Source organism: Ovis aries, chromosome 12, assembly GCF_016772045.2.
Source record: "Ovis aries strain OAR_USU_Benz2616 breed Rambouillet chromosome 12, ARS-UI_Ramb_v3.0, whole genome shotgun sequence".
NCBI lineage: Eukaryota > Metazoa > Chordata > Mammalia > Artiodactyla > Bovidae > Ovis > Ovis aries.
This window is the reverse complement of record NC_056065.1, coordinates 74,757,076-74,778,389: the sequence shown is the minus strand read 5'-3', so window position 1 is coordinate 74,778,389 and position 21,314 is coordinate 74,757,076. Positions and strand designations below refer to the sequence as shown.

Below are 21,314 nucleotides of genomic sequence, written 5' to 3'. Positions count from 1 at the left end.
TTGAACCTATGCTCTTCAAGTATTGCTTGCTGTAAACAGTGTTTGATTTTTGTTTTCTTTTTAATTGTAAGAAACCACGGGCGGACTGGAGCAGAGTCTGAACACCCATGTCCCCCCGTTGGCTCCCGAACGGAACCTCCCAGAGGCCTGGCCCGCACTCCTCCAGGGCCCTGCTCCCGGGGAGCCTGGTTTACAACGGGGATGGATATAAGGCAGAGCTGCCCAGCGTCCTTCGGGAGACCGGGCGTCCCCTCTGAGAGAGGCCCAGCTTTCATGTCTGGTAGTCACGGTAGGGAAACCCGAAGGAAAAGTACCAAAATCAGCTCCTCAGTTGTTGAGGTTTGGGTTTAAAGAAAACAACCAAACAGTAGCAAAAAGCATTGGTGCTCTTGAGACACACATGTCTGCTGGAGAAGAGGACGCACGGACGTGTGGACATAAAGCTCAGCTTGCTGTCAGCAGGTGGAGCCCGGGGGCTCGGCTGTTGGTGCAAAGTCCCACCTTCCCCACCTCTTCTGGTTTCATCGGCCACTCTTCCTTCGGCCACTCTTCCTTCGGAGCATTTGGTGTCAACTTGTGCTCATTCTTCTCCTCCTCACTTCTTAGACAAAGAAGGTTTCAAAGGCAAGGAAACGATCAATTTCTCTCAGCATCTCTTTGTAGGCTTTTTTTCCAGTTGTTGGGAACCAGGAGTTGTGCGAGGAAGGAGGGACGGGGCAAAAGAAGGAAGGGGGACAGAAAGCAGAATTAAACGAAAGTTGGACGGGATGAACAGGGAGGCTTTTTGTTTTATTTCTGGTTTTCCTTTTTCTTAAAAAAAATTAAATAAAGTTCTCATTATTTCCCCAATATACATCAAATGAGTTTTCATGCAAAGCAGCAGTCACAGAGGCAGAACCGTGCCCAGCTGCGCCTCTCAGCTTGAAGAACCACCTTCTCCGGGCCCCTGCGTCCCTCTCGTTGTGGGTGGCTGTGACGCCGCTGGTCTCTCCCTGCAGGGACCAGCTGGGACGAAACTTGGCTGGCGTGGGGAGAGGGGCCCTCCCCTCTCCCCAGGGTTAGGGTCTCAGGAGACAGCAAGCTCTGGGGCCTGACCCCCTTCACTTGTCCTTCCTTCTGAGATGCCCAGTGTGACAGCTTTCGTGGGTCCCTCTTCCCAGGAATGGGAGGCTCCGTCTCTCAGCTCTCAATGGACATGGCGTTGATGAGCTGTTCCACCTTGTACGCCAGCCGCTGGCGCCGCGCCTGTTCGTCCTGCTCCAGCGCGCCGATGAGCTGAGGGATGAAAACAAAGGTGGGCAGGCTCAGCACTCAGTATGCGAGATGGCTTTCCCCTCACCCTTCATCCTTCCGTCTGCCTTTCCATCCTGCCCAACGAGCACAACTCTAAATAACGCGGATGATCACCTGAACAGGGGTATGATATACGTATGTGTGTGCCTGCATGTATTTATCGAAAGCTTTTAAAACATTAGGCATACAGGAAGTGCTGTGTAAGCCTTAGCTATACCATGACGACCTCTGCTATTACTGCGTTCAGGTATGATGCTGATACAAGACTTGCTGTCCTGAAGTTGTCCTCTTCAGGGTCTAGCCATGTCCACCTGTCTGTCTGAAATATTTCAGCTGACAGCTTCTGCCCAACTGCAAAGAATAGTCTGATTCGCTGTTTCAGAAGGGATGAAATTCATCATCTACTTTGAACTGGGCAACAATGACAATATTCAGTAAAAGTGTTACGTATTGCATTAGCAATGAAGACAAGACAAAATAAGGCATAAGAAAGCACAGGATGAATCAGGAGAGGACAGGCTGCCTTCCAAAGGAAGAGCGGCTGACTTTTTGACTCCGTGAATGTTTTCGGAATTATCACCCATTGCTGTTGTTTAAGGATGGAGCCTGGCTTTCTGGTTAACCTGCCTGGCCCTCTCGGGGCGGATTTCTGCCTCACCTCTTCGCTGTACTTGCTGACATAGGAGTAGATCTCATTGAGGGCACTCAGCATGTTGAACTCCACAGCATGCAGGCGGGACTGCTCGGCGAGGTAGGCGTTCATGTCCTGGTCACTGATGGCGGGGAGTTTGGTGATGTCTGCATAGTATCTGCCATAGAGAGGACAGGCTCCTTGGTGAGGGGCTCAGCAAAGACTCGCCTGTCCGTCCCCTGACCCCAGGACCCCAGAGAGGATGGGTGTCCCCTCCTGCTTCCCTGTTCCTCTTCTAATGAAGCTTGCTCTGGCCTCTGCTCTCAAGCTGAGTTTGGGGCCTGGACACTTGTTCTCCCTCAGGCCAGAGTCTGCAGTGCTGTGACCAGACTCTCAGTATTCACATTCCAGGTCAGCGCCCTGCTAGCTGTGTGTCCTTGGTAAGTCGCTTGGCATCAGTGGCCTCCTCAGTAAAAAGGGGATGATAATAGGACCTACTTCACTGCTCTGTTGGTATTTTAGTGAGATGATACACACAACATCTTCATCAAAGTGCTGGGTGCTTAGCATATGCTCAGTAAAGGGTGATCAGAATGCTAAATCTGACTCAGGGGGTGCAAAGCTCCCTTTTCCTCCCCCAGCAGGAACTCTGGGCAAAGGAGAAAAAGGTGAGCATGAGGTCTGGAAGGGACCACAAGCAGGGCTTTGAGTCCTTGGTCAGTGAAGCCCAGAGGAGGGAATGGAGCAGGCACTGGGGGCTGGACCGGTCCTCAGGATACTACTGACCTCTCCACCCAGCTCTTGTAGCTGGGGATGTCCTTGGCGTAGAGCAGCTTGTTGGAAGGGGAGTCCTTGCCCAGCCGGTGCTCTGAAGTTGAGCAAGAGTCCATGAAGGTCTGGGCCACCACGGAGAGGCAGGCGTCCGTGATGCTGCCCTTGTGGATGTCAAATACAAACTGGGGGTTCTTGATCACATTCACCCAGAAGCGCAGAGGGAGGCTGGAGGAGAGGGCAGAGGGGTCTCTGAGGGCTGCGTCTGGGCCCGGCCCCGTGCCATCCACTAATATTCCTTCCAACCCCACAAATGCAAAATTCTCTCTGAAGGGCAAGGGAACGGAATCACAGACAACTGGTCCAGCCAGGGCTGCGAATTAAGCCTTAGCTTTGACTGATGCTGGAAGAGAAGGAGCCCCATTGTGCCCTAACGGGAGGCGCTGACCTCGTGCTACAACTGCTCCGAGGTGGGCATGGGGTGGCTTTACTTCCTCCTGGAGGTCTTTTCCAAAGACTCCTGTGCTCCTGGGGGAGCCTAAGTCTAGAGGCCCTGCACCGCTTTCTCAGAGCCCCAGACAAAGCCCCCAGGCTCCCAGAGGCCCCTTCCTGGTGACTGCGGCCATTGTCCGGAAGGACGGGGCGGCAGCCCCAGCCTCGGAGTGGGCACAAAGGCCCCACCTGGGTTCCCCGCCCAGCCAGGCTGGCTGGCCGCTTCCCAGGGCTGGCCCCGCCACGCTGGGCGGAGGAATGGGCTCCCCTGGGAACAGCTCTTTCAGGGCGCTCCCCAGGGCGTTCTCAGCTCCGGGCAGGGGCAGAGGCAGAAGAGGAGGCCATTGTTGGCACGCTGGGAATGACTCGCTGGGGCGCTGCGTTTTTCCCACCCTGAGAGCAACTGATCAGTCGTTAGGAGAATTCTTTCTGCGACTCGGGGAATTTATAATCGGAGGAGAATGCGTTTTCTCTGCTCCTTTGGCCGTGAGGAGGATAAGCCCATTTATTCCCCTTCAAAACCAGAACAGCTGCTGTTTCTGTGGCCTTTTCCAACTTGGCCTCCTCTCCAGCCGCCCGCTGGCCCTTAACTCTTTGGGCTCCTCTCTGCAGTGAGCTCTGTCCCCATTTGTCCTCTGGGCTGACCTCCCCTCTCTCCTTCCTTGTCTCTTGAATCTCCTGGACCCCAGACCTTCCCAAATGTCTCCACGGCCCATGCCAAGTGTTGGGAAAGATCAGCTTTGCCCAGATCCAAGGCCTTCCATTAGGACTTCCGCCTATCTTTGCAGTGAAACGAGGGATCCTTCATTTAACCTGGAGGGGGCGGCCTGGGTGAAGAGGTGGCTCCTCTGGTCCACTCTCCCTTTCCCAGCAGCTCTGAAACCTTCCAGTGTTCTCTCCTTGGACATTAGGTATCTGAGGTCTGGCTAAGAGGGCTGTCCCTGCCACAAATCCAGGGGAGGGCGTTTCTATGACTTGCCCAGATACAGCAGGCACGGGGAGGAGGACAATCCAGAACTTTCTCTTGATTTCCGGGCCGGCCTGGGGGTGGCGGTGGAGGGGAGCTCCAAAGCCACGGCAGAGCCACAGCACGGGCCCTGGGAATGCGGATGGAAGGCCGGTCTCAGGGGCCTGCCCTGGGGGGCTCCACGCCCCGAGACCACCAGACCTCTTCGCTTCGCTCTGCTGTGATCAAAAGCTGTGGCCTCTGGAGGGCTTGGCAGCCACAACACCCCGGAAAGGGAGGAATAGGTGGGGTCCGAGGCCGGGTTTTCCCCCAGTGTTTGGCTGGTTGCTAGGACTTTGGATTCCTAAATAACAGCCGGGGCCCATCTGTGCCGGCTCTGTTTTCCGAGGTAAGGGCTGAGTCCAGACAGCTGTGTGGGCGGCCTGCCCAACTCCAGGCCTGGCCCTCCTCTCTGCCCTCTCTCTGCTCCCTCCTGAGGGAAGGTCTGTGCTCTGGCTCTTGGCCAGGCCTGGCGGGACATGAGGGCCTGTCTTCAGAGTGGTCTGAGATCCAGGTTCAAAACCCAGCAGAGAGACGTCTTGTGCGAAGGGCCTTGGGGAGCCGTCTCTCCCTCTGCTGGGTCTGCCCAGGGAGGGCCCCTCCGGGGACGGAGTCAGGCCCATGGGACCTCCTGCCTGCGGCTTCCTGAGAGCCACGGAGCCGGGCCTTAAGGGGTCGCGTGTGCAACAGCCTTCGCTCATTGGTGAGCTCAAGTTCACGGCAGGTGCAAGCTCTCCCCCAGCACTGGCCAGCCTCCCCAGGGGTCTGAGTTTAATGCAGGGCTCTCCTCGTGCCAGGACGTGCCCAAGATCTGCTGTGCTCGGGAGGCCCCATGCTGCCTGGCCCGCTGCTCAGTCGTCTGGGATGTGGCTCTGTGTGTGGGTTCCCCCCGGCTCCCTTTCCTGAGAACCACAAGTCAGAGAGAAGGAGGTGTGGCCTGGGGAAGGGTCTCGGCCTGAAAGGGCAGGAGCTCCAGTGTGTGTGTGTCCTGGTGCTGGGCCCTGTGCCGGGAGGGCCCTGCCTTGCGCCTGGGGCACACATCAGGTCTGTGGAGCATATGTCCTAGGAGCCTTGGATTACCCAGCCACAGCAGAGAACAGGTTCTACCCCCCCATCTCCCTGGTCCCTGCTGGGCCCTACCCCACGCCCCCACGCCCTGGTCTCTGCTGGGCCCTACCCCACGCCCCCACGCCCTGGTCCTGGCCTTGCCAGGCTGCAGCCCGCCCTGGGCTGCCCGAGGGGTTTACCAGTTGCTCTTCCAAGTGTGCCGCACGTCTGTGTCATGGATGCTGTGTCTGTCTGCCTGCTCATCCAGGAAATCGAACATGTACTTGATGGCCAGGGGGAGCGCGCTGCCCCGGTGCACAGTGCTGAACAAGGTCTCAAACAAGTCGTCCACGAACTTCTGCAGGGTGCCCTGGGAGAGGGGCGGTGGGAGAGAGTGAGGTGGGGGAGGGGGGCCGGCCGCAGACGCACAGGCCGGATGGTGCCTTGCTTGGACTGACCCTGCCTCGGAAATCTGTCTGCGACACCAGGCTGTGCAGACAGGACGGCGGAGGTCGGGGAATGAGGGTCCTTCTGGGGTGTCGGGGAGGTGGGAAGGACTGATGGGCTGCAGGTTTCCAGGAAGAACCGCCTCCAACCAGGAGCCACATGCACACTTATGCTTGTGTCCCTGCCGGGTGGGTGCGGGCAGGGGGAGTTTGATCAAAGACAGCAAGTGCTCTGAGCTCAGGCTTCCCACAGGGAATGAGCGGCACCGGCTGGTATGAGAGGGTATGAGAGGCCATCTAAAGAACCAGCCAGAGGACAGGGACCCTCCCAGCAGGAGCAGGGGAGGACCACAGAGGGCCTGGCAGGAAGGTGTGAAGAGGCTCACTGTGTTAGCAGCCTGGGATAAGTGGGGTCTGGAGTCAGGGTGGGGCGGAGGGTACAGATCCCAGAACGCTCAGGCACAGCCCTGATCACGGGGCCTTGGAGGGTATCGGGGGGCAGGGCCAAGGCTGGGCCTGGGGCCCACAGTTTGCAGGTTCAAGAAATATCTCTGAAGGTCAGTAAATGTCCAACCTTTTGATGTCTCTTTGTGAGCATGCAGTTGCTAAGTTGTGTCCAACTCTTTGCAACCCCATGGACTGTAACCCGCCAGGCTCTTCTGTCTGTGGGATTTCCCAGGCAAACATACTGGAGTGGGTTGCCATGCCCTCCTCCTGGGGAGCTTCCTGACCCAGGGACAGAATCCATATCTCCTGTTATCTCCTGATCTGGCAGATGGATTCTTTACCACTGAGCCACTTGGGAAGTCTGGTCTCTTATCAGCATATTATTTGAAGCAAAATTTGAGACACATTCTCTAATGGCGTATTTCTGTGACACTTCAGGGAACAAGTCTGAGAAGCCACTGTATTAGAATTTCAGCAGCATTTTTGTTGGTTCAGTGGAGGAGAGTCCTGTCAAATACAAGCTATATATGGTTGCTATGCTTATAGGTATACTGTTCTCTGCTGGGGAGGCTGGCAGGCTGCTTTAGATCTCAGCTTCTGCCAGCATTTGTGGGGGTAGATGAGAGGGCTTCCCAGGTGGCTAGTGGTAAAGAACTCGCCTGCCAATGCAAGAGACTCAAGAGACATGGGTTTGATCCCTGGGTCAGGAAGACTCCCTGAAGGAGGAAACGGCAGCCCACTCCAGTATTCTTGCCTGGAGAATCCCACAGACAGAGGAGCCTGGAAAGCTACTGCCCATGAAGTTGCAAAGAGTTGGACTTGACTGAAGCGACTTAGCACGCACACACGTGATGGAATGGGGAAGGGGAAGCTTTCTCTTAGATTACCAGACAGACCAGGGCTTCATGCTTTTCCTCCCAGTGTGGGCAGAAAGGGGTAGAGAAGGCACTGATAGAGGAAGACGGCATGTCCGTCCATTTCATATTTACCAATAAAAACCCCAGTATCTTCTTGAGGGATATGGGGACCCAGAAGCGAGAGCACTGGTCCTCTGCGGAGTAACGGGAGCTTTTGAGTGAGCCGGGCAGACCACTGTGATTTTTGCCGCAGGGTGGAAAACAGCAGTGGCCTGATCTCTAGGGAAGTGTGCCCCAGGACGAGGCCCTCCTTGTCCAGGTGGGTCCCCTTGAGGGGCAGAGCCCATGGGATCCTTCCTACGCTGTGGGCTGGGTAGGGGCTGGGGCAGGACACATCTCTGGGGTGCCCTCCCTGGGCCGGGGCAGAGCAGGGGCTGTTACCTTGGTGGCCAGCAGCCGGGTCAGGTAGATCTCCGACACCATCTTGCTGCCCCGGTCCCCCTCCTTCTGGTCCCCGTGGTCGTGGTTCTTCACCAGGTGCCACACCTTGACCCCGCTCTCCAGGTCCGGGGTGATCATGGGTGCCCGCGACCGCAGGCTGTCGGGGCTGCCTGTGTACCTGAAGGAGGAGTCTGCGGGGAAGGGAGCGGCGCAGGCCCGTGAGCGGCGCGTTTCCTCACCCTTGCGGGTAGAACCCTTCTAGAATCCCTGCCCCCCCGCTGCCCTCACTAAGAACAAGCCAGTCTTGATTGGAAGGGAGCCCTTGGGGTTTCACGTCTGGTGAGTTATTTTAGTGATGCTTGGCTGGTGTGAAGACAGCCTGAAATCCTGTTACCAAAACGAGGCTCTGGAAATTCTGTGAGCTGGAGTGGCCCTGGGGAATACAGGAGTACCTCCATCCCTGACGCTTCCAGCAAAGACCAATCAATAGGTGGAATGTCAGCCAGATATTCTCACGGGGCTCTGATCGAAGTGTGGACACTAAGGGTCTGTGGATGGAAAAGCTCCCTCTCGGGAGTTAAGGCTCCTTCCTACTTAGGGCCCAGAATACAGAGCTGCCTGAGCCCCGCCTGCAACTGCTGCCTTCAGGCCTGCAGGGTCCTTTGGCTGGACGGCTTGAAGCCTAGCACCACCCAGAACTAGAGGAACGGAAACTCCTCAACCTCATCCCCAGAGGGCACTGGGGGCCCAGCACTCGGGGCTGGAAGGCCTGGGATGGCCATCCCAATGCCCACTTCGGGATACTACTGAGAGCCAAAGGGGAAGCGAGGCGAAAGCGTTAGTCCCTTCAGTTGCGTCGGACTGCGACCCATAGACTGTAGCCCCCCCAGGCTCCTCTGTCCATGGGATTCTCCAGGCAAGAATGCTGGAGCGGGTGGCCATTTCCTTCTCCAGGGGACCTTCCCAACCCAGGGAATCGAGCCTGGGTCTCCTGCATTGTGGGCAGGTTCTTTACCATCTGCGCCACCAGGGAAGTTATTTGGTCCGTATCACTGAGAGCTAAAGGGGGACGTTGTTAATGATTCAGCCAGGACAGTAAGCATACACTGGGACTGGTTTCTGCGAACGTCCCATCCAAGGGCCTCCTTGGTTCTGGGCCCTTCAGATGCCTCCATCAGACCTGGGCTATCGAAGGAAAGAGTCACGGTGCCATCTGGTGCCACAGCCCCAAGGAGACGGGCCATTCCAGACTTCTCTGATTGCAGGCCAGCTGCAGCAGCGGCACAGGCCTCCCACTGTCCGCAGGGGTGGGGAGCAGCCCCTGGAGTCACAGAAGACACCCCTGGCCGCCCAGGCCGCCTCTGCGGTCCTCACCGTATCTGCTGATGGACGTCCGGGAGATGCTGGCGGAGGCGGGGATGTTGTAGGAGGAGGTCTGCTTGGGGACCAGGGCCACCACCGATCTGTCTGACACCTGGGGAGGATACGAGAGAGACACTTCGGGTGGATGTTGGCACCTAGGGAAATGGGATTGTTGATACTTCTAGAAGCTGATGGAATAGGTAGGGGTAGAGGGTGCGGAGTTGAGGAATGCTAGGAATAATCATTGCTGCTATCAGTATGGTAGCTACTTGCCACCTGTAGCTGCTGGGCTTTTACAGTCTGACTAGACCAAAGGGAGATGCCCGGGAAGGGTTTGCGCTCAGGTATGCTGGAAATGTACAAGACACACTGAATTTCAATGACTGAGGCTGAATAAAGGTATACGAACTGTCTCATTAGTAATGTTTATGTTGATTGCGTGTTTAAATGACAATTATCTTAGATCAGTGGTGTTGGAGACAACGTTGTTAACATCACGTTCATCCGTTCATCTTTACTTTTTAAATGTGACTAGTAAAAAAAAGTCAAGGTATCCATGTGCTTTGTGTTTCTGTTAGAGGGAGCTGGGGTAGCCCAGCCTGCCTTCAGCTCCGTGAGTTACGTACGACTGTCCCCATTTTACAGAGGAGGAACCAAAGCCCTGAGCGGCTGAGCTTCGTCCTTCAAGGTCACACGCTTCACATACGATAGAGCTGAAACTGGCCACCAGGCTGTCGGGCTCCAGAGCACGTGTTCTTCTCATCACATTCTAATTCGGGATTTTATTTCAAGACACCCTGGTCTGAGCCCATTTTTCCCTTTGGCTCTGATTTTTTTCTGGCCTGGGTCCTATAATGGTTCAGCCACCTTGAGGAGCTTCCCCAGAGGGCAGCCGCTCCTGGGGACTCAAGAGAGAAAGAAGGTGTCTTGCGTGTCCTCTGTGAGGGTGCCGAGGCTCAGCACCCAGCCTGCAGGGCGATGGCTGATAAATGAGGCCCCATATTGAAGACATTTGGGGCCATTTTGATTTAAGATTACCCTCCATCCAATAAAAATGGAGAATCCCCAGAATTGTGGCGATCCAATTAAACCCCTAACGCAGAGGGAATAAAACAGCTATAATAATGTTATGGGCCATAAAACATTCCTATTAAACCATTTTTTATTTTAACAATTTTTATGAACTTTATAAGTTTGATTTATAGCTGCACCAGTCGTAAAACCATCTTTCTGGGTCTTAAATTGTCAGTCCCTCTCTCCCACCAAAAAAGAATTAAATGTTGGGAAGTCAAACTATAAATGAACATTAGTGCTAACGAGATTCCCTGATAGCCAGTTTTAGCGGTGGTGTTTAATTTCACCCTCCCTATAAATCTGCGGGAGCCCAGGAAGTTTTTAAAAATCTCTTTGTTAATTAAGGTTATGCAGATTTTTCTCCTGTAGGGGCTCCAAGGACCTTTGACTCCTGGGAGGGTAACAACAGGGCAATGCTTTGACTTGATGGCATAAAGCTGCAGGGTCCAGGGCTCTTCACAGTGCCTGGAAGATGCCAAGGCGTAGTTACTTCCCGGGGGAGGGGGGGGAGCTCTGCGGACCGTGGGCAGCTTGCACCAGGTCTGACACGAAGGGGAAACGCGCCACCTCAATCTTTCAGGAGCTCTGCAACTAGCATCCTAGAAATGATACTTGAACGCCTGGCAGGGGCAAGGGTTTATTCTCCCGGGGAGAATGGATTGCGCTATCATTTATGGCTTGTTGTCATCTAAAGAGAGATTCACAAGGTGACTGGAATGACCACAGTTGAACTCAGTTCCCGGTCTCATCACTAAATCGCTCTTGTCCTCAGTCTCCAGTTTTTCTCTCGCCCAACACGTGATGCAAAGCCGTGGTCAAGGTGCCTGGCGGGGTCCGACGTTGCCTCTGCACTTACTAGCGACACGGCTTCGGGAAAGCCACTTAAGCTCTCTGTGCCTCAACTGTCTCCTTTGTCAAAGGGGATAATAATTGTGTCTAGGTTTGTTGTGAAGATTAACAGTGTTAGAGTGAGCAGAGGTGGAGCGCAGTGCCTGGTGCCCAGTGAGAGTCAGTAAATGCTGGGGTTACTATTGCTATTATGATCACCATCACCACCACCATCAGCTTCACCATCATCATCACATCACCACCATCGTCCTCACCATCATCATCACCGCTGTCACCATCACATCACCACCATCATCACCACCATCACCACCATCACCACCATCACTGTCACCTTCACCACCATCTTCACCACCACCACCACTGTGATCTTCACCATCACTACCATCATCACATCATCACCACCGCCATCACCATCATCTTCACCACCACCATCACCACCATCACCACCATCACCACCATCACCACCATCTTCACCATCACCACCATCATCACCACCACCATCACCATCATCTTCACCATCAACACCATCATCACATCATCACATCACCACCATCATCATCATCACTGTCTTTACCATCACCATCACCACCATCATCTTCACATCACCACCATCACCATCATCACCATCATCATTCTGCCACCATCATCATCACCGTCATCTTCACCATCACCACCATCACCGCCACCTCTCAAAGGGAAGAAAAATCCCTGTTGTCCCCTGTCACGCAGGGCTGGCATGTGGGAAGTGCCTCGCACAGAGTAAATCTCAGTAAATATTTGAGGAATGAATGAATACATGAATGATAAAAGACACTGGGGAATTGAAAGTGCTGTGCGTGATGAACACTGTGATGAAGAATATTCCGTTCTTCTGACTGGGAGTCACAGGACAGACAGCCCGTTACTAAGCCTTAGGGCAGCAAAGACAGAGGGGCAGCGCATCGCTGCCTTTGAGAAACATAAATTGGGGGCGCAACGCTCTTTTCTTTCGCACTTTCTTCTTCGGTTCTAATTGGTTCATGACAACTGTGCTACAGGATGCTTTCCGCAGTGTGAAGCGGGGTGGGGCGGGATCAACAGCGTGATTACAGCTACTATGGAGAGGTACACACATCCTGGGAAACCTCGCCTGTGTTTCTAACATTCCCAACCACATTCGCAACTCAGGACCGTGTCTCCATCCATTCATGAAGAGCTCAGGGTTCAGGGAGATTAAAGTCACATCACCGGCAAGCGGGGAAGCAGGGGTTTAAACAGCGCTCACAAGCCCTCTTCTCTTCTCACTATACCTCACGGTCTCCATTTAGGGTGGGAGTCCAGGCCAGGTGTCAGCCTGGCAAATGCAAGTCAGCGAGGAGGATGGAGCGTGGAAGGGAACGTTTTGGGGATTCTGCCCCTCCCCTAGCTTTCTGTGTGCGCTGAGAGGCTCCCAGCCAGGTCCTGCTGGCTTTTAGGACCCCCAGCCTCCTGGCCCTTGGCATCTCAGTGTGTGAGAGCCCAGCGTGCCAGCCCTGCACACCCTCCCCACGTGAGGCAGGGACAGAGGGTGATGCTATTAATCAAGCAGTCCCACAGGGTCCTGCAGCCCGAGGCGCTTCCTCTGGTTGGTTTAATTTCCCTCACTGACTCTCCTTTCCAGCTCCTATTTTAGTATTTTTTTAAGAATCCCTACCAGCCTACCTGTGCTTAATCTTACAGAGACCCCAGCTGTGAGCAGTTACCCTGCGAAGCAAGCAGAGTGAGAGCTGCTACCTCTCGGATCTTTTGTTCTTTTGCTGGGATTTTTCTTTTTTGACTGTTCTTTTAGTGTGTCTGCTGGTGCGCTGAACGCTCTACCTACTATGTTCAGGCTACTCTTCACCACTTCACGGGGCAGGGATCACCATTAACTCCATTTTACAGATGAGAAGAGCGAGCGCTTAAGCAGCTTCCGCAAGGACACCAGCGGATAAGCGGCAGAAACTAAGACTCAATTCCCTGCTTCGTTGCGGGCGCGAAGCGGAAGGTAAGCCGCATTAGTCAGAAGTCAGAGAAAGTGGCAGCGCCTCTGAACCTGTCCCTGAAAGATGCGATTTTTCTGCACGAGAAGAGCTACACTCTGTATAGGATGGGAAGGTCCCACCGGACCCCAGAGCTTAAGTCACTGTCTCAGGATGAGTCTGGACACTCAGCAGGCGGGGCTGAGAATCACCGCTCTGGACTCGGGGAGGAGTCAGACAGGGGAGATGCGCTGTGCTGTGCTTAGCTGCTCAGGCGTGTCCGACTTTTTGTGACCCTATGGGCCATAGCGGCTCCTACAGTCTGTGGGATTCTCCAGGCAAGAATACTGGCGTGGGTAGCTGTTCCTTTCTCCAGGAGATCTTCCCAACCCAGGGACTGAACCCAGATCTCCTACAGAGCGGGTGGATTCTTTACCAGCTGAGCCACCAGGGAAGCCCAAGAATACTGGAGTGGACAGCCCATCCCTTCTCCAGGGGACCTTCGCAACCCAGGAATTGAACCAGGGTCCCCCACATTGCAGGCAGATTCTTTACCAGCTGAGCTACCAGGGATTCCCCGGTAGATAGGGGCGACAGCGAAACTCTTTTAGGGCTTGAGGGCCTTAGAGCGAACCTTAGAGGGAGGGGCACTTGGGGAGGGCCTGGGTCCCTGGCGCAAAGCCCCCTCACCTGATAGTGCATGAGCGTGTTCAGCCTCTTCCAGTCGCCCTCGATCTTGGTCGTGATGTCCTCGTCCTGTAGCACGACCCTGGCGATCCGGCCTTGTCGCCACTCTGGGAGGAGGGGGCGGGCAGCAGTGTGAGGGGCGGGGCCGGGACCGCCCCGTGGGGCATTCTCTAGGGGCCTGGCAACCCTGGCTCCCGGAAGTGGGCACAATGACAGCACTTAAGACATCCAGGGCTCTGTGGCTGCGAGGCTGGGAGGAGCCTCCTGGGAGGCGGCCACGTCTGAGCAGGCAGTGCCCTGGGAGAAGGATTTCACCTGGCCCCCCACCTGGGAGGGGGACCCAGTCAGGCCCCCGGGGGGGCCATCTGCTGGGCAGGGCATCCCATCTTCCCAGCCCGCCCCCCTCCCCAGCCCCAGTGCCCTCAGGAGCTGCCCCGGTGCCCCCAAGGCCAGGGCTCCTACCCAAGTCCATGTCCACAGCCCTGGGCCGCTGGGAGTAGGGCACGTTCTTGTAGACTGCGTCGAGGATCTTCTCCTTGACCTGCGTGATGGTGTCACAGTTTAACACCTTCACTGGGATCTCCGGGCTGTTCTCGTTGTCAGGGTTGACGCAGTTCAGAATCTGCAGGTGGCGATCGAGGGTGGGGGAGGGGAGATGTGAGTCGAAGGTGTCATTTGGGGGTGGGGAGTGCGGCCCTGGACCCGCCTCTCACCCAGGCTCCTCCTCTTCACAGAGAAACTGAGCGTCTGTCTGTCTGTGCCAGTTTCTCCCGCCTCCCAGCCATCCGCCGATGGCAACCTGGGTCCTTCGGCCCACTCCTCTACTTCTCAAAGAGCCAGGACTCCACCCTGTAGCCCCCGATGGCTTAGGGGAGGCTGCCATCCCGGGCCCAGGCGTCCTAAGGGTTTAGGAGTGGCTGCAGCTGGGCTGATCTCCCGCCTCCCTGAAGTCTCTACATTAGAAGTCAGCAGACTTCTTCCCCATCATGCCAACTTCCCCAGGCCCGATGGTAAACTGAGGCAATCGGAGCTCTTTGGGTCCACCCAATGAGATGGGGAAGAGGAGCCCAGGCTGGCGGGCCCACCCTTGGGACCCTGGACTGGCCCCCAGGCAGGTCTCCTGGCCTCGCTGCAGAGCCCTCAGGCTGGCTTGGCAGCCAGAGGCCAGGGCGGGGCACAGAAGCAGGAGGTCCCCGCTGTCCCGCCAGGCTCCCACTGGGCTCCCGCCGGGCTCCGCCTCCTCACCAGGGTCTTGTAGTCAATCTGCTGCCGGATGAGCTTGTCCTCGCTCAGCGAGTAGCGCGCCTCGCCAGTGATGGCGTCGATGGGGCCCTTCTCCATCTGCTGCTTGATGGCGCAGTACAGCATGAACAGCGGCTCCCCAGCACACTCCTGCGGGCATGGGCGGGCATGGGCGGCGGGGCCCCAGCCTGCCTCCCCCTCCCTCTCCTGACCCTGCTCTCCTGTGGGCACAGGCGGCCATGGGTGGTGGGCACAGGCAGCTGTGGATAGTGGGCACAGGTGGGCGTGGGCAGCGGGGCCCCAGCCTGCCTCCCCCTTCCCTCCCTCTCCTGACCCTGCTCCTAGGCCCGCGTGGTTTGGGGGCACCTGGCCAGGTAAGTTCCTGCCCCAAATGGAAGGTTGGAGGTGCATCCATGCAGCCCTGGCGGCCAGGCTCAGAGGGGCAGCTTCCCCATCCCGCTCTCACCTCCCAGTCCCTGCCCTACTCGCATTCTCACCTTCAGGAACTTGTGCAGGAGGAAGGCAAACCAGTTGGTCAGCATCTTTTCCGCCACAGACTCTGTCCTGGGGAGGCAGAAGGGATGAGCCTTCACGGAGGTCCTTCATGGAGGGCTTCCAAGAGGGTGCCTGGCTCTTTGGGTGGACTATGGCCCAAGAGAACCCAGGGCTGGGAGCCAGGACGCTGCGTCCTGTACCGACTTCGCCCCAGTAGCAAGACATGAGACCTTGGGCCAGAGGCTTTTGCCTTTTGAGCCTCAATTTCCTGGGAAAATGGAGTGGCACTCTGGGTCCACAGACGCAGGTGCCAAGGACACCCTCCTCCAGCCCTCTTCTGGCCTCAGGGGGATAAATACAGTTTCTCTGTCCCTCTGAGGTTTCCTGCCTGGTCCGAATACTTTATATGCATATCTAGAAGGCCCCTGGTGCCTGCCCCTCCAAACACTCAGAATCAGACTGAGTTCAGATCTCAACTCTGCCGTGGACTGGCTGTGGGATCTCGAATAAGTCGCTTCCCTTTCTCTGGATTCAGTTTCCCCATTTCTAAATGGGGAATTAATCATAATAACAACAACTGCAATTAATAACGGTAACCACCACCACCGTCTTCATCGTGTACCCCACAGGGCTGTTGTCAAGGCCGAATGAGTCGATGTAGACGTGGCGGATTCATGTCAATGTATGCCAAACCAATACAGTATTGTAAAGTAAAATAAAGTAAAAAAAAAAAAAGTTAAAATTAAAAAAAGTGCTAAGAAGAGTGCCTAGAACCGGAAGCTGTCATCACTGCTGACACGTGGGGTCTGGATCCGGCCCCTCACATAGAGAGCCGTGTGCGTGAGCGTTTAGCTAACAGGGGATCTGCTTCTGCAAGCCTTGCCACCCCCAACCCCCACGCCCACCCCAGGCCGCAGCTCTGGGGGCCTGGGAAAGAACAACGCGGCCCTGACAGATCCCTCAGGGATGAGGACGCTGGAGGAGTACTTTAACTCCCTGCACGTGGTGCAAATTATACCCTCCAGTCGCAGTAAATCCCAGGCGTTTGCCAGGGCGGCTCAGCAACCCCGGGCCTGAGAGACAGTGACAAAGGCAGGAGAAATTGTAGCTTTCTCCGTGGGCTCCTCCCAGCACCCTCTCCCTGCATTATGCCTGAGATTAGCTCTAATTTAAATACAACAGTTCTTAATGAGAGTTTCTAATGCTCAGATTGGCAGAATGGGGGCTCTGTACTCATAACACAAAGCCATTCTTCCTCCCTCTTCACCCCACTTGGGGTCTGGAAGCTGAGACCTTGCTAGGAGAAGGCTACAGAGGAGGTGGTGACATGGAGGTGGTTCTTTGTGCTGGATTTCTGGGGCCTCCAGAGACGGTGGGGTCGGGGGATGGGTGTCAAGGTCTCTGACCCTCTTCCTTGCCGGGAAAATGGCAGCTGGGGTGGGGTTGGTGGTAAGTGCTGGTGATTCAGATCCCAGAAGCTGGGCATTGAAGGCACAGGCTGCACCAAATCCTTAGCTGGGTGCTGAAGGGAGAACTCCTGCAGGGATGGGAACAGCCTCTGCCTGCATTTCCAACGTGGCAGCCACTTGTGGGGACCAAGCCCTCGGGATATGGCTAGTGCAATGGAGGGACTGAATCTCACATTTATCTCATTTTAATTAATAGCCACATGTGCTATGGCATTGGACAGTGAAACCTAAGATACAGGGGGAGGGAGAGAGACTTGGAGATGAGTGTTATTTTGCTCATGAGGTGGCTAAACAGCAGAGACGCTGCACCACTGGCCCCAGGCCTCATGATGAGCCGCTGGCCGCGCTGGGATCCAGGCTGAGATGCACTGGATGCCCAGCCCCTGTGGACATGGCCCAGCCGTCTGGGGAAGGGGACCTGAGATTCTGCGCTGGGGGGCTGCAGGGACACAGGCTTTCCCGGGGAGCGGTGCTGCCCCCCACCACGTCCCCGTCCAGATGCCAGCTGCCTCCGCAGCCCCGGGGTGCGGGTCTGACCTCCGGAGCAGCAGCTTGGGGTGGTTCTTGTTCTCCAGGTTCTTATCGATGAGGTCGGACAGCAGCTGCTTGAGGACGTCGGTTGCGTACTCCAGGCGGCCCTGCAGGCCCGTCATGATGAGCGAGGCCACGTTGCCGCGGTCCCGCATGGAGAAGCTGCGCTGCAGCTCCAGGGTGCGGATGAAGGTCAGCAGGAACACCTTGTTGTTGATGAGCTGCGCGAAGAGCTTCAGGGCCTTCTCCACGTGCTGCTGCCCGTTGCCCTGCACCTGGGGGAGGGGTTGGCAGCATGGCATCAGAGGCCGGGCTTCCGGTTCTCCCCGGGGGTGGGGGTCTCAGCTGATGATGACACCGGCTCTAGGACCCTCTCCCTGACACTGATAGCCACCCTCCCCCCCCTGCCCCGGAGAGGCAGGAATGCCTGCTCTCTGCGGTCTGACCTCCCAGTGGGTGGAGAGGGCTGGGCTCCACAGAGGATGCTATACATCTGATTGCACTAAGGATCCAACACAAGGGGAGCCACCCCATCAGACTAGCTGGGTTTACTCCCCTCCCCTCCACCTCCTCTGTCCTGATGTACTCTCTTTAGTAAAACAAACTGGGAAATGAATGGGCAAACCTCACAGAATCATGGGTCTTTCCTTAAGCCACCTCAGATCCATTTGGAAATGAGGCCAAATCTCAATTAATTCAGTCATTAATTAAAGAATGACAGTCAGCCTTCCCCTGGAATCATCCCGAAGAACCGGGTGCCCCTGTGGCCGTGAGTTTCCAGTTCAGAAATGTCCCCGTGGTGCTGCTGCTGCTACAGGCGGTTTCTCCTCCTCACTCATGACCCTTCTCAGCTGCGGGGCGTCTCCTAGGAAATCCAGGCCCTGGGTCCCCAGTGGGCAGCTGAGTGAGGGAGGCAAGTGTTACCTCCAGCTCACGCAGGACGGGATGGTCCTCGATGCCCGGGAATAGGACTCGCATAGCATAGGTCCTATAGTCCAGGTAGGGGATTCCTGAGCGGTCCAGGTCACTGGTCAGCTCGTTGATGTCTGTCTGGAGCTCGGCAAAAGCTGGGAAGGTACAGGGGAGACAGGGAGACTCAGGAGGGGAACCCAGACAGGGGAGGGGAGAGGCAGAGACGTTTGTGAAGGAGGAAGGAAGGGCTGGGATGCAGAGACGGTGTGTGTGTGGGGTGTGTGCACCTCCAGAGGGAGTGAGCTAGCTCCAGACTGCCTTTTTAGGTGGTGGGAATACGGGTGATTTCTATACTGTTTCCTCCTCCATGTGTGTATGTCTTTACTTGCAAAGTCGTGTCTGACTCTTTTGCCACCCCACAGACTGTAGCCTGCCAGGCTCCTCTGTCCATCGGCTTCCCCAGGCAAGAATACTGGAGTGGACTGCCATCCTCTTCTCCAGGGGAATCTTCTCAACCCAGGGATTGAACCTGCAACTTCCGCATTGCAGGTGGATTCTTTCCTGCTAGGCCACCAGGGAAGCCCATTTCTTCCTCTATGCTTATCTATAATTTTGAATTTTCTTTCTATGTATTACACGTGCTGTTAACACAAAGGAAGCACATGAGACTTGGGTCATACAGGTGATACAGATGCTAGAGAGAGGTGAGAGACTGGTTGAGCAGATCAAATAAAGACCAGAATAGGCAGCTTTACTCCCCTTTTCCCAGCAAAAGAAAAAAATCAGAATGCAAAGACCTTGGGGGAAAATGAAAATCAAAACCACCAGGAGATACCGCTTCATACCCATTAGTATGTGTGTGTGCAAAGTCACTTTGCTCGTGTCTGACTCTTTGTGACCCTATGGATTGTAGCCGCCAGACCCTGCTGTTCATAGGATTTCCCAGGCATGAAGACTGGAGTGGGTTGCTGTGCCCTTCTCCAAGGGATCTTCTCAACCCAGGGATCAAACCTGCATCTCTACGTCTCCTGCACTGGCAGGCGGGTTCTTTAAGACTATTGTCACCAGGGAAGCTCCACCCGTTAGTATGGCTAATGTAAATAATGGAAAATAACAAGTGTTGGCAAGGGCGTGGGAAAACGCAAACCTTCGTATCTTGTCGGAGGGAAAGTAAACTGGCACCACTGCTCTGGAAACCAATTTGATGATTCCTCAAAAAATTAAACACAGAATTTTTATCCTATGACCCATCAATTCCTCTCTGACATATATGCCCACAAGGACTGGAAGCAGGGACTTGAATAGATACTTGTATCCTCACGTTCATAGCAGCATCATTCATGATACCAAGAGGCGGAAGCAACCCAAATGCCCATTGACAGATAACCTGATAAACAAAACGTGGTTTCTACACCTGATGGACAATTATCCAACCTGAAAAAGGAGTGAAATTCTGCCACGTGCTGCAACATGGATGAACCTTGGAGACATGATGCTAAGGGAGATAAACCTGCCAAAAGGACAGATGCTGCCTGATGCCACTTATGTGAGGCTCCTAGAGCAGTTGGAGTCCTGGAGACAGAAGGCAGAAGGGCCAAAGGGAGAGGAGCACGGGGAACGCCTGTTTCTGAGTACAGAGTTTCAGCTGGGAAAATGAGGGCGGTCTGGAGATGCATGGTGGGTATGGTCACGCAACATGCTGAATATACTTAATACCCCTGAGGAGTTTCCCAGGTGGTACTAGTGGTAAAGAACCCACCTGCCAAAGCAGGAGACAGAAGAGATCCCGGGGTTCGATCACTGGGTTGGGAAGATCCCCTGGAGGAGGGCATGGCAGCCCACTCCAGTAATTTTGCCTGGAGAATCCCATGAACAGAGGAGCCTGGTGGGCTGCATTCCATGGGGTCGCAAAGAGTTGGACACAACTGAAGTGACGGAGCATGCACACTTGCTTGCACACACACATGCACACAATGCCTCTGAACTGGAGGGGAGAGCACTCGGGTATAGAGATTAGACAGTTAAATGGTAAATTGTATGTTATATATATTTTCACACACAGACACAGACACACACACACACACACACACACACACACACACACAACTGAGAACGCCACCAAACCAGCCTTAGGGTGCCCTGCCTGCCAGGCCCTTGGCCAGCAGGGGCTTCCCCTTGCTGGCAAGCCTGCCCCTCCTCTCTCTGCCCTACCCCTGGCAGAGGGAGGAGCCATGGCCCACTTTCCCAGCCCAGCTCCTCACAGGGGGCTTGTTCTGATCTTGAAGTCTGCAGAAAAAGAGAAGTGTTTTGATTCCTGATTGAGATGTTTACCCAGAGAGTCTGCCGGGCCCTCAGCCCAAGGGGACACCAGGTACACCAGTCGCCTGGCAGCGGCGGTGGCTTGGAAGATGGAGGAAGCACAGTCTCCACCATCACAGTCTGAGATGCCCTACACGTGGCCTTCAGAGGCTCAGCCGGCAGCACAGGGTGACAACGCGCTGGGGGAGGGGACGGGGCAGGAGGGGGGACGCGCTCTCCTGCCTTTTCTGCTGCTCCGAGGGGGCCAGGCGAAAGGGGCCATTCCAACGTGGGGATCTAGAGTCTGAGGCCACAGGGCCCAGGAGGCTCTGCCCGTGGGGACACGGAGGGCCACCCGCTGTCCCAGGAGAGAGGAAGGTGGCCAGACTGTGGGATGAGTCAGGGCACAGTGGGACAGAATAATGCGATCAGACCCAGGGCCTCACTGTGTGCATGTCAATAGGACTTCTCTGGCCCCGAGAGCAGAGGAAGTTCAAAGGGAAACAGAGGTCAAAATGGAGCTTGACAGCTTGGGGTGGACCAGATGGGAGTAAAGATGAGAGCTGTCTCAGACAAGAGGGGTAATAAGGCTGGTGAGGAAAGCGGTTCCGGAAGCGAAGGAACGGCCCCACTCACCTTCCTTACACTCCAGGGCCACACGGGACTCCAGGTTGTCCATCTGCATCTGGAGCCGCTTGAGAGTGAGGTCGTTCTCTCGAGACTTGCGCTTGTAGGCGATGAGCACAATGATGACAATGATGAGCAGGAGGCTGCCTCCCGCCGCGATGCTCACGATGGCGGGCAGGGTCAGCAAGCTGTCTGAGACGACACTCACGGAGCCGGGCGAGAACACCATCCCGCCCACGTGGACCTGCGCGTGACACACGCACACAGACGCTGTCGAGCCGCCCAGTCCTTCTCGCTTCAGAAAGGACAGGAGCAACCACAACCACACAGTGTAGTCTGACGACCAAACAACTTCCTG

The 21,314-nt window shown here is 55.6% G+C and overlaps 1 protein-coding gene across 1 annotated transcript in view; it reads right to left on the bottom strand.

Annotated features, from left to right (window-relative positions):
* Window positions 1-768: 768 nt before the first annotated feature.
* The window catches only part of PLXNA2 (plexin A2), a 227,047-nt gene continuing 206,501 nt past the window's right edge, over window positions 769-21,314 (bottom strand). Inside the window, exons 20-32 of the mRNA XM_027975987.2 lie at window positions 20,966-21,200; window positions 18,044-18,186; window positions 17,126-17,394; window positions 15,122-15,188; window positions 14,628-14,774; window positions 13,845-14,004; window positions 13,386-13,489; window positions 8,806-8,905; window positions 7,432-7,622; window positions 5,441-5,610; window positions 2,711-2,923; window positions 1,952-2,102; window positions 769-1,275 (exon numbers count right to left, since the gene is read on the bottom strand). Coding sequence (XP_027831788.2) covers window positions 1,180-1,275; window positions 1,952-2,102; window positions 2,711-2,923; window positions 5,441-5,610; window positions 7,432-7,622; window positions 8,806-8,905; window positions 13,386-13,489; window positions 13,845-14,004; window positions 14,628-14,774; window positions 15,122-15,188; window positions 17,126-17,394; window positions 18,044-18,186; window positions 20,966-21,200 — 2,046 coding nt within the window. The 3' untranslated portion in view covers window positions 769-1,179. The remainder of the gene's footprint in view (window positions 1,276-1,951; window positions 2,103-2,710; window positions 2,924-5,440; window positions 5,611-7,431; window positions 7,623-8,805; window positions 8,906-13,385; window positions 13,490-13,844; window positions 14,005-14,627; window positions 14,775-15,121; window positions 15,189-17,125; window positions 17,395-18,043; window positions 18,187-20,965; window positions 21,201-21,314) is intronic.